The 12,290-nt window shown below is 39.4% G+C and overlaps 1 protein-coding gene across 1 annotated transcript in view; it reads left to right on the forward strand.

Annotated features, from left to right (window-relative positions):
• Positions 1–12,290, forward strand: part of CF2H8orf34 (chromosome F2 C8orf34 homolog) — a 402,422-nt gene that overhangs the window by 75,144 nt on the left and 314,988 nt on the right. Inside the window, 1 exon segment of the mRNA XM_047842390.1 lies at positions 4,850–4,997. Within this exon segment, the coding sequence (XP_047698346.1) occupies positions 4,850–4,997 (148 nt within the window).

Genomic DNA, 12,290 nt, shown 5'->3' on the forward strand with positions numbered 1-12,290 from the left:
GGCAGGAGGCGGTGACCCTGAAGATCTCTGCCTGGAACACAGAAGCACGTGGCTCTCAAATGCTCGCCTGGAAGCTGCTGCAGTTCTCCAGTATCTTTGGGAGCTTCCAGAGTGATCCCAGTCTGCAGTGGTTTCTACAAACTTGCTGGGAAACTTCTGTGAATCTCTCATCTGCCCCACATATGCTTGCATTTAACTCTGGAGAATAATTTCTTCTGCTTCTCTCTCCTATTCCCCAAGTCTCCTATGAATTCCTCACACTAGGAAACTTTAACCCAGATCATATAAAGGAGATTCTGGGAGACAGTTTCCAGCCTATCAGTGTAGGCTACATATATCCCAAGCATTTTATGAATGCTTTGCAATCATTTTATTTAATCCTCTTGGCAACTCTATGATCTAGGTAGTATGTATTATCATTTACAATTAGTAGATGAAGTATTGAATGTTAAAGTGATGGTCTTACCCAAAGTCAAACAGCTAATAAGTAGAAGATGACTTAAAGTGTCCATCTGATTTCAAAGCTTTGGTGTGTAATCATTACCTTATCCTGTGTCTTTTGCATTTCGTTTACATTAGTAATATTATTGATATTAGTTAAGTATGAATGAAATCCTCCATTGGTGACAGTTAATACATTCTGTTTGTAACTTGAATGCCTCAAATTTAACTAAGCCTGTGAGTGCAAATAGATCACATCAAAATTAATACCTATATTTTATTAATCCCCAGGTCCTTAGACTAAAATTTCCACAAATGTTTTTGTTCCAGGGCAGGAGTGCTATTACCACTTCTGTTGTTATTTCAATTTTTATGTGCCCACAACCAACATTTCCCAGGGATCCTTGGCTAAAGGAAGACTTGAAAATCTCTGAAGCAGCAAATTAGGAGGACGCCCCACACTATAGGCGGGATTCCTGGGTGAAAAAGGGGCAGGCAAGGCCATTAGTAGAAGAGGCGAAGGCATGCCCTCTCCAAATCTTTTCCAAGTTCAGGGCAGCCATTGAGCTGTCGGCCTGAGCTCTAAGGAGGGCTTTTGTCATTGAGCTGGAAGTCGGGGCCCGGTGCATTGTCCTCAGAGCTGGGGAGCAACTCCACGGTGTGGTTCCAGCATCCCCATAGGCTCTGAGGGTGGAGGCTCGCGGTATGTTTGTTGGGCGGGGCAGGAGGGGTAGGTTTCTGGCAAGGGGCGAGGCTCCGGAGACACAGGGATATCCTGACACCCTGCAGCCAGCTCTGGGGCTACAGGACGGGATGGTGGTGGTGAGGCGTCTTCAGGGTGTGCCCTGATTTCCGGCCTTCCAGGAAGCTTGCATCCCAGGACAAGTTTGGGGTGCCTCCCCCCAAAAAGCGGTGTCAGTGGCTCTCCTTGGGGCAGTTGCGAAGATGATTGCATCCCCAGGCAGTAAAGGCATCCAGTTACCCAAGGACTCTGCCCCCTAGGAGCTCGCACGCGGTTAGGGCTCCTGGGTCGGCGGGTGGGTACGCCCTCGACGCCAGCTCGTTGGAAGGTGCGTGCTGGGGTGTGTCTGGATCTGCGCCTGCGCCGGGCCTCCATCGAGGTAGAGCGCGAAGCTTCGAGGGAGCGCAGTGTGCCCGCCTGCCTTGTAGGAGCTCGCACTGCAGGCTCTCTTGGCCGCCACCCAGCACGGCTCACGGGTGGCCACTGTAGTGCGGACAGCCAGGCGCAACATCTCCATCTCGTTCAGGTTCTAGCACCCAGGGAATTTCATGTCACAGCTCTTGTACTGATGGTAAGAATTGTAGCTAAGCCCCCATCCCCCCGTACCCCCGCTGGAAGCACAGAACATTTCCTCCTCGTGTTCAGCCTAACCCTAACCCTAACCCTAACCTGACACCGATTGCTGTTCTGGAATTGCTTCTTCCTTGTGTGAATAATCCTTGTGAAACTTTTCTGCAGTCGGGTTTCTATCTCCAGCCTGACATCAGGTGCACGACTCCTTTCTCTTTTCTTCAATCTGTGTGCCCCTCTGTTCTCTTTATATATAAATCTTGGGTGGAGGGGATCATGGTGGTGATCAACCTTTTTGTTGCCAGAGCATCTTTGCAAATACAAGGATTTAAATTTTCAGGTCTGAGAAGAGAGGTTTCTATCCAGTTCAAGTGCTCAAAATTATTCTTGTTCTTTGTTGGTGGATACATGGATTGAGTGGGAGGATAATTCCTTTTATAAATACAAGAATCTAAAGCCAGACTATTGTCCAGCCAAGGTACTCAACATACCCTATTGCAAACATTAACTATTTTCATTTTGTTTATGACTAAATTTATCCTGTGTCTTTACTATATATTCATTAATGGAATACAAGGTTATCCAAAATTAGTTACGAGACTAGTGATATTTTTTAAATTTAACAATAATTACTTGGCTTATTAAGACTGTATGACCCATCTTCTAAAGACAATATAGGAACACTTTATTTTATTTTAAAAGTAGGAAAATAGACACAGAAACTTTCCATCTAAGTTGAAAGGTAAAAAGGAGTGCATGAGATCTTCAGAGGTTTCAGATTCGAAATTACTGTGGCTTTAAAGCTTTATTATCTGACCTGATTTTGCTTTATCTGAGTGCCCAGGCCTTCTGTGACAAGAGTAATCCAGTTGGTTCTTCTATTTCTTTTTCATTATTTGTAATGTATGATGTATTTAAATAGAATATGATACATCTATAGAAGCAGATTCAAAATATTTTAAATTACATTCCACTGATGTATAATTGGGGTTTAAATGAACCCTGCATTGCTTTAACCACAGTATAGGAATGACCTCTTTAGTTATAATTAATAATAGAGATCTTAAATAAAAGAAATAAAGAAGACCTGTGCCAACTGGTTGCTTGCTTACTTTTTCAGCATATAAAAAAAAAAAATCACAGTTGTCTGTTAAATATTTTGCTACATAGTATTTTTGTGGTAGAAATCCTTTGCTCTTTTTAGCTCCAACTCTATGTTCAATCTGCACGTTTTTGAGATACCGTGAATTATTTTATCCATGTCTCTGAGATCACCTTGGAATCTTGTCATCTACAAGGTCCATTTAGCCTCTACTCGGGTAAATCAGTGTGTTCCTACATTGTTGGCAATGTGAACAAATATCCCAGAGATATCATGACAGCAGTTTCTTGTATAGGAAATTTGAAGAGTGTTTTCTGCTGAGCTAAGAAATCTATGCATGCTTTAATTGTTGTTAATGAGAACAAAAAGAGACTTTAATTACTATTATGTACCTGGGGTCAGTAAACTAAGAATTCATTTTTTCATTTATTCATTCATTCATTCAGTACCAGCTATGAGCTCTGTAGAGTTCTAGGCTCTAGGGAGAGAGTAGAGATCTCTCTACTCTCATGCTTTCAGTTCTGCGGTAGAGGATGAGCAGAGGCAGGCACAAAAAGATGAACAAATATTAAATGAGATGATTCTGGAGAGTGCTAAATGATAGGAAGAAAATAAGATAATGAAGTGATAAAGACTTATGAAGATGGGTTAGGGTAAGCTTCTCTTAAGAAGATATCATTAGAGACAAATGATGACAAGCCAGGCACCTGAACATCTGAGAGAAGAGCATTCAAGGCAGAAGAAATAGGCCACCAACAAAAAAAGACAATGGGATGGGGAATTTCCAGTATCCCTTCTGTTAGTACTCCTAATATCTGATTTTCTGGCCCACTCATAAGACCACTGTTTCTCACAGAATCTAAACTGAAAATAATAATTGACAGACTAGAATTCTGGGCTAAAACTAGCAAGGTGAAACGTGACTGATGTGAATGTACAATGGTGCATATAAATTCACAAACCTAGTTACACAGCACAAAAGATATCCACGTGGCTTGGCAGCTGTTCTTATGAGAACAGTTTAATTGACCACAAATTGGAGCTTGCTCTTTGATGTTCCTGACTAGAAAAAAAAACAATGTATAGATATCACCCTTCGGCAGCTTTCTGCCCAATTTAAGGCATCATTATAGCTACCCCAAAATGGAACAGCCTGCTTCAGCAAGTAGAGAAATCTCCATTGCTTAACTCACTAAAAAAAAGAAGAATGATTACCCATCAGGGCTTTGGGAAAAAGTAAATATTGTTTGGAGACTAGTTTAAGACATTTTTTGGTTTCTGTGAGTCGGTGGCTTGTTAACTTGCTTCTAATGTTCATTCCAACGAATTTTTTTTTTCATTTTGGGATATGGTTAAGAAGGAAAAAATAACGTTTGTATATAAGGTATATGGTGAAGTCTACCAAAAGTTTAGTTTGTAATGTATTTCTCAAAATAGTAATCTGAAGTTTAAAATTCTTGGGCTATAATTTAAAAAATTGGTTTTTTATTATGTTTCTTTATTTTTGAGAGGCAGAATGCGAGCAGGGGAAGGGAAGAGAGAGAGGGGGACACAGAATCAGAAGCAGACTCCAGGCTCTGAGCTGTCAGCAGACAGCCCAATGCGGGGCTCGAAGTAACAAACCAGGAGATCATGACCTGAGCCAAAGTCGGATGCTCAACCAACTGAGCCACCCAGGAGCCCCTTGGGCTATAAGTTTTAAAAGAATTTAGATCACAGTTGTAGTATTTCTTTGGCCAAGTAGAATAAGAAAAATAAATGTAAGTAAATATTTCTTGGCTTTGTGTGTGTTAGCTGTGTAACATAGTTTACTCTTCTGTACTTCACTTTCCTCACAAGGAGGACAATAGCTTGTACCCGCCTGAAAAGATTATCATTAGGATTAAATCATTTGGTGTATATAAAGTAGGTAGAGCAGTGCTGGCAATAGTAAGTACTATGTAAGTGTTCACAATTATTATTAGATACACATATATGCTGTATTTTGCTTTCAGGAATTAATGACCAAATTAATAACTGAGACACCTGACCAGCCAATCCCATTTCTCATTGACCATCTTCAGTCTAAACAAGGAAACCGCGGACAGCTTCAAAGAACTTTATCTGGATCTGCAGCTCTCTGGGCAGAAAGTGAAATAGCAGGTAAGTAAAAAAATATATTTTACAGTTGATTTTGTTGCATTTAATTAAAAATGTACAATAATCTTTCTGATTATAAGATAAATGTAAATGGTTACTAAAGGTTTCATGTATTCATTTGTAACTTAACCCATATGCTAAAGTTTCACTCATGTATGGAATTTAAAAGACAAAATTAACGAACAAATGAAAAAAGACAAAAAAGAGTCTTAAATGCAGAGAACACACTAGTGGTTGCCAGAGGGGAGGTGGGGGGGAGGGGTGAAAAAGATAAAAAGGATCAAGAGTACATTTATCTTGATGACCACTAAGTAATGTATAGAATTGTTGAATCATTATATTGTACACCTGAAACTACTACAGCCCTGTATGTTAATAATACTTAAATAAAAAAGAAAAAAATTTAATTTTCCATAAGATACTCTTGAATTTGAACGTATTGTTATATATTATGCTATGTATCATGCTTCAAGATATGAGAATCTGTATATTCCATTTTAATAGAAGATTCAGATTTGCACAAAAAGGTTTCATTCCATATTAATTCAAACTAACTTTTCTTTCTTTTCATAAAGAATTTGAATTCAGGGCTTATAGCTTATCTGTAGAAAGGTAAACAAAGATTTTTACGAAGTTACCTTTCACTTTGTCCAAACTAATGATTATTCTCTATTTCCCGTGGCGCCCATTGTTATCTTATGTAGTAAGTTCACCCTTACGTGGATTCATTTACTCTGGTCGTTGGGGAACCAACCTTACCAAGTCTGCAATAGCCTCATCTCCCCAATAAGCACTGACTGAGAGAACTGGGTAGATTTGACTTTGATCTTCGCTTATAGAATGTGTCCGACAGTTTTTTTTCTTCTACGTACTGGCTTGTTGGTTTGCCATTTACTTATGAAACCAAATCCCCTATGCCTGTTGCATCAGTAGGCAACTCCTTGCCTAATTCCCATGGAAATCTGTTTGATATGACTCCACATGTTTTCCTGGAATGACATCTTCTTCACTTCTCTCATCCTTTTCATGCTGTATGAGATCCCATGAAAGGATTTTGGTCTTCTTTGGCTATATTCTCATACTGGTACCTTCTTGAGACCATGTTTCAAGGCCACACTCAAGTGGGTAGGGAATAGGGTATCCTCTGAAAAATGTAGAGCTCTCTGGTATCAGTTATCCATACAGAAGTATCTGCATTATATAGGAAACTAGGATCTGAACTTTTGGCATATAAAAGAGAATCCTTGCTTTTTCCTGGCCTCACTTTCTTGGGTTTAGATTTTAAGTAGCATGGGTATATAGGCATGAACTTTGGTTTGTAGGTGCAGAGTTGGCACTCATCATGTAAAGGCAGACTATATGAAACTTACGAGCCCAGTGGGGTCGTATGAGCCCACATTTATAAATTGTAGTATCTGGAGAGATAGTAGTATGTTAAACTCTACGGTTTTAATCATCACACATTTAGGATCTCATACTTTCCGTGGATCAGAAGTCCATACCTGGAGCAACTAGATCCTCTGTCTAACCTCACAAGGCTGGAAATTAAGATATTGGCCTGGTTGCATTCTCATCTGGAGGTTGGAATAAGAAAGATCTGGCTTCCAAATTCATTCAGACTGTTGGCAGCATTAATTTACTTGTGGCTGTATGACTGAGGTTTCCGTTTTCTTGCTGAATTTTAGCCCGGGTTGCTCTCAACTCCTAGATGCAATTCACAGTTCTTTGCCATGTGGCTTTCACATCATGGAAGCTGACTTCCTTAAAATCAGCAAAGGACTTTCTATTATTCAAGTCTACTGAGCATATATAATATAGCATAATCATAGCATTGACATCCTATCATCTTTACCATATTCTGTTGGTTTGAAGCAAGTCAGAGGTCCTATCTACTACACTTAAGGGGAGGGAATTATATAGGGCATAATGTCAGGGGCAAAAAATAATGGGAGTCATCTTAGAACTCCGACCAGCACAAGTACTGCTTGGAGAGGGTGAAGGAGGGGAGGAGATTTTTATAACCCCCAATTTACTGACTTGGGTAATATCATACGTGCATATTTCACAAAGCAAGATGGGAACACAGGAGTAAATTTATGAAGGACAATAATAAGTCCACTTCCTGTTGATCACTTTGAGTTTCCCATGGGGCATTTTAGTAGGTATTTCCAGCAAGCAGTTAGATATGAGTCTAAAACTCTGGGGACAGGTCAAGGCAGGACTCACAGAGTGGCATTCAGTATGATGCAAGCTATGATAACCAATGGAAGAAATTGTGGTCAAATTTGTAGGTAAAGTAGGAGATGGACTGGGGGAAGCAAGTGTGGGATTACGTCTCATGCCTAAAATTTTGTCTTTTTATTAAGAAGTGAGATTGATGGGGCGCCTGGGTGGCGCAGTCGGTTAAGCGTCCGACTTCAGCCAGGTCACGATCTCGCGGTCCGGGAGTTCGAGCCCTGCGTCAGGCTCTGGGCTGATGGCTCGGAGCCTGGAGCCTGTTTCCGATTCTGTGTCTCCTTCTCTCTCTGCCCCTCCCCCGTTCATGCTCTGTCTCTCTCTGTCTCCAAAATAAATAAAAACGCTGGGGAAAAGAAAAATTTAAAAAAAAAAAAAAGAAGTGAGATTGTTTGATGGGAGTATTAGCAATCAAAAAGAATGAAATCTTGCCATTTGCAACTACATGGATGGAACTAGAGGGTATTATGGTAAGCGAAATTAGTCAGGGAAAGACAAATATCATATGACTTCACTCATATGAGGACTTTAAGATACAAAACAGATGAACATAAGGGAAGGGAAGCAAAAATAATATAAGAACAGGGAGGGGGACAAAACATACAAGACTCTTAAATATGGAGAACAAACAGAGGGTTACTGGAGGGGTTTTGGGAGGGGGGATGCGCTAAATGGGTAAGGGGCATTAAGGAATCTACTTCTAAAATCATTGTTGCACTATATGCTAACTAACTTGGATGTAAATTTAAAAAAATATATAATAATTTAAAAAACTAAAAAAAAAAGAAGTGAGATTGTTTGCTGAGGACAACAGGATTGGGTATTGGATAGGGGAGATTAGAGTGAGTGATGCCAATTGTGAAAAGTCACCAAGGAGAAGAAAACAAGAAATGACAAAAGGAAAAAAAAAAGACTATGAGGCAGTTCTGGGGCCTCTCTGAAGTTGAAGACATGAGTTAAACATAGAAACCATTAGCACGGTTGTGCTATTTCTCCAACAGTGCCAGAAGTAGTGGGAAGCAAACAGGGCAGACAGTTGGAGGGACTGATTGAGAATTGTGGTTGTGGCACGGCAAGGGCGGAGGGCAAAATAACAGTTTAGCACAGCAATTGAGGACGTTTGGGAGCAATTTATGCAAGTGATCGAGGCACAAGGTCTAGTATGAGAAGGTAGTGAGCAAAGATAGGAAAACAATTAGACAAAAAAAAGCAGATCAGAGAGCTAAAGACCTTTTGGAAGGCTGGTGCAGTGAAAATATGAGAGATGTAGGACAGGGGATTGTGATAGTTGAGATAAAAAAACAGGTGGGATGAGTCCCGATGATGAGAATGTCCTGTTGGTAGCTTTAGTTTTGGGGTGTCTTAATTATTAGGGAAGTGAAGCTTTTTAGAGTTAGGGAGGACAAGGAAGTATGAGACTTCATGCATGATTTATCTGAGGATTAAGAAGATGAAGCCAGAGTTTCATTCAAGTTGTTGAAAAGTTAAGGGAGACTGTGCCAAGGTCTTAAGTCGGGCTGTGGAGTAATCAGGAGCAGAAAGATGGTAACAATGAAGAGTGCTGAATAGCGTAAGCAGGCAGCATATACTGCAAAAGAGAAGGGACTTCCCACTTAACATTGTTGGGCCAGGAGAACCCAATCTTTGGTGGGTACCACATGGGACAATGAGCCTTCCATTCCAGGAAGCTGCAGAGGAGGGAGCGCTCTTGTGGAAAGAGTGAGGTGTCTCTTCAGACATGAGGATAGAGAAATGTTTGTTTACCATGGAATGTATGCCCCAGAAGGTGAAAAGGAAAAATTTTAGAGAGAAAGAGTATGACAGGAGGGAGAAGTAAAGCATAGGATAATTCTTGGATATGAATATAAGTGGTGATGTTATAATTTAGGTGACAATAAGTAATGCCAGTTTACATCTTGACTACAGTTTTGAATTGTTTTCTTCTGGTGCATCTTCTAATTAGCAAGAAAATTTGTTAATATTCAAGGTATAGTGGTATAATACCTTTTGAAAATATCTGAAGTTGTCCTTTTATTGCCTTTAAATATATCTAGCATTGTGGGACACAGCATCATCTAAAAATCTGTCATTTAGCATTGTTGAGGAGAAACTTGAAACCTGCCTTATTTTTATTTCTTTTTCGATATTCTAATTATTTTTCTTAAATACTTAGGTTTTTTTTCTTTATTTGTGATATTGACAAGTTTTCCTGGGTCTATATCTAGATGATTATCTTGTTAAAAATTTTTATCTTAGGGGCGCCTGGGTGGCGCAGTCGGTTAAGCGTCCGACTTCAGCCAGGTCACGATCTCGCGGTCCGTGAGTTCGAGCCCCGCGTCGGGCTCTGGGCTGATGGCTCAGAGCCTGGAGCCTGTTTCCGATTCTGTGTCTTCCTCTCTCTCTGCCCCTCCCCCGTTCATGCTCTGTCTCTTTCTGTCCCAAAAATAAATAAACGTTGAAAAAAAAATTTAAAAAAAATTTTTATCTTATATTCAGTGAATCTTTTCAATCAGCAAATCTAGGTCTTCAGCCTAAAACTATTTTCCTCTTGTGTACTTAGATATTGCTTCTGCTATATTTGTTTTTTTATTTTTTCTTCAGGAAAATCAACTATGTGTAAATTGAGTTTGCTTTACTGTTCTTCATTCCTCCCATTTCATTTCACATTATATTTGCCTTTTTTTATTGACCGACTTCTAGGGAAATTTGTCAAAGTGTGCTCTCTGTGTCACTGACTCCATTTTCTGCAGTATCAGTTTTCTCTTTCTGGCTTTGAAAACAAATTTAAATGGTGGTATTGCATTTTGGTTTATTGTCAGAATTTCCTTATCTTCTTTATCCATTTCTGTCTGAAGTATATTTTATTGTAGGTTGGTTGGTTAACCTATCGCCTCTCACGTTTCTTTTTGTTTCATACAATCCATTTTCTTTTATTTTTATTGAGAAGGCAAATTAATCACATTCTAAAATTTTAAGGTTTTTCATAGTAAATCTTTTCTAAGATTTATTTTTTGGAGGTATCACAATTCTGGATTTTATTTATTTTTTTAAAGTATAATTTATTATCAAGTTAGCTAATATACAGTGTATACACTGTGCTCTTGGCTTCAGGAGTAGATTCCCGTGATTCATTGTTTACATAAACACCCAGTGCTCATCCTAGCAAGTGCCCACCTCAGTGCCCATCACCCATTTTCCCCTCTCCCCCACTCCCCGCCCCCCTCAAAGTTTGTTCTCTGTATTTAAGAGTTTCTTATGGCTTGCCTCCCTCTCTGTTTGAAACTGTTTTTTCCCCTTCCCCCATCATCTTCTGTTAAGTTTCTCAAGTTCCACATATGAATGAAAATATATGAGATCTGTGTTTCTCTGACTGACTTACTTCAATTAGCATAATTCCCTCTAGTTCCATCCACATTGTTGCAAATGGCAGGGTTTCATTCTTTCTCATTGACAAGTAGTATTCCATTGTATATATAAACGATATCTCTTTTATCCTTTCATTAGTTGATGGACATTTGGGCTCTTTCCATAATTTGGCTATTGTTGACAGCGCTGCTATAAACATTGGGGTACGTGTGCCCCTATGAAGAGGTACTCCTGTACCCTTTGGATAAATTCCTAGTAATGCTATTGCTGGGTCATAGGGTAATTGTATTTTTAATTTTTTGAGGAACCTCCACACTGTTTTCCAGAGCAGCTGCACCAGTTTGTATTCCTACCAACAGTGCAAGAGGGTTTCTTTGCTCCACATCCTTGCCAACATATGTGGTTTCCTGAGTTGTCAATTTTAGCCACTCTTGACCAGTGTGAGGTGGTATCTCAGTGTGGTTTTGATTTGTATTTCCCTGATGATGAGTGATGTTGAGCATCTTTTCATGTGTCTGTTGTTCATCTGGATGTCTTCTTTGGAAAAGTGTCTATTTATGTCTTCTGCCCATGTCTTCACTGGATTCTTTGTTTTTCAGGTGTGGAGTTTGGTAAGATCTCTATAGATTTTGGATACTAACCCTTTATCTGTTATGTCATTTGCAAATATCTTCTCCCATTCTGTCAGTTGCCTTTTAGTTTTGCTGATTGTTTCCTTCGCTGTGCAGACACTTTTTATCTTGGTGAGGTCCCAATAGTTTATTTTTGCTTTTATTTCCCTTGCCTTTGGAGATGTGTCGAGTAAGAAGTTGCTGTGGCTGAGGTCAAAGAGGTTGTTGCCTCTGTTCTCCTCTAGGGTTTTGACAGTTTCCCATCTCACATTTAGCTCTTTCATCCATTTTGAATTTATTTTTGTGTATAGTGTAAGAAAGTGGTCCAGTTTCATTCTTTTTCATGTTGCTGTCCAGTTCTCCCAGCACCATTTGCTAAAGAGACTGTTATTGTTCCATTGAGTACTCTTTCCTGCTTTGTCAAAGATTAGTTGGCCATACATTTGTGGGTCCAATTCTAGGTTCTCTATCTTATTCCATTGGTCTATGTGTCTTTCTGTGCCAATACCATACTGTCTTGATGATTACAGCTTTGTAGTAGGGGCTAATGTCTGAGATTATTATGCCTCCTGCTTTGGTTCTCTTTTTTCAACATTAGTTTGACTATTCAGGGTCTTTTGTGGTTCCATACAGATTTTAGGATTGTTTGTTCTGGCTTTGAGAAGAATGCCGGTGCCATTTGGATTGGGATTGCATTGAAAGTGTAAATTGCTTTGGGTAGTATTGACATTTTAACAATATTTGTTCTTTAAATCCGTGAGCATGGAATATTTTTCCATTTCTTTGTGTCTTCTTTAATTTCTTTCATAAGTTTTTTATAGTTCTCAGAATACATATCTTTTACATCTTTGGTTAGGTTTATTCCTAGGCATTTTATGGTTCTTAGTGCAGTTGTAAATGGGATCAATTTCTTGATTTCTCTTTCTGTTGCTTCCTTATTGGTGTGTAGAGATGCAACTGATTTCTGTACATTAATTTTGTATCTTGAGACTTTGCTGAATTCATGTATCAGTTCTAGCAGCTTTTTCGTGGAGTCTTTCAGGTTTTCCATGTAGAGTATCATGTTGTCTGTGAAAAAGTGAAA

Source organism: Prionailurus viverrinus, chromosome F2, assembly GCF_022837055.1.
Source record: "Prionailurus viverrinus isolate Anna chromosome F2, UM_Priviv_1.0, whole genome shotgun sequence".
Lineage (NCBI taxonomy): Eukaryota > Metazoa > Chordata > Mammalia > Carnivora > Felidae > Prionailurus > Prionailurus viverrinus.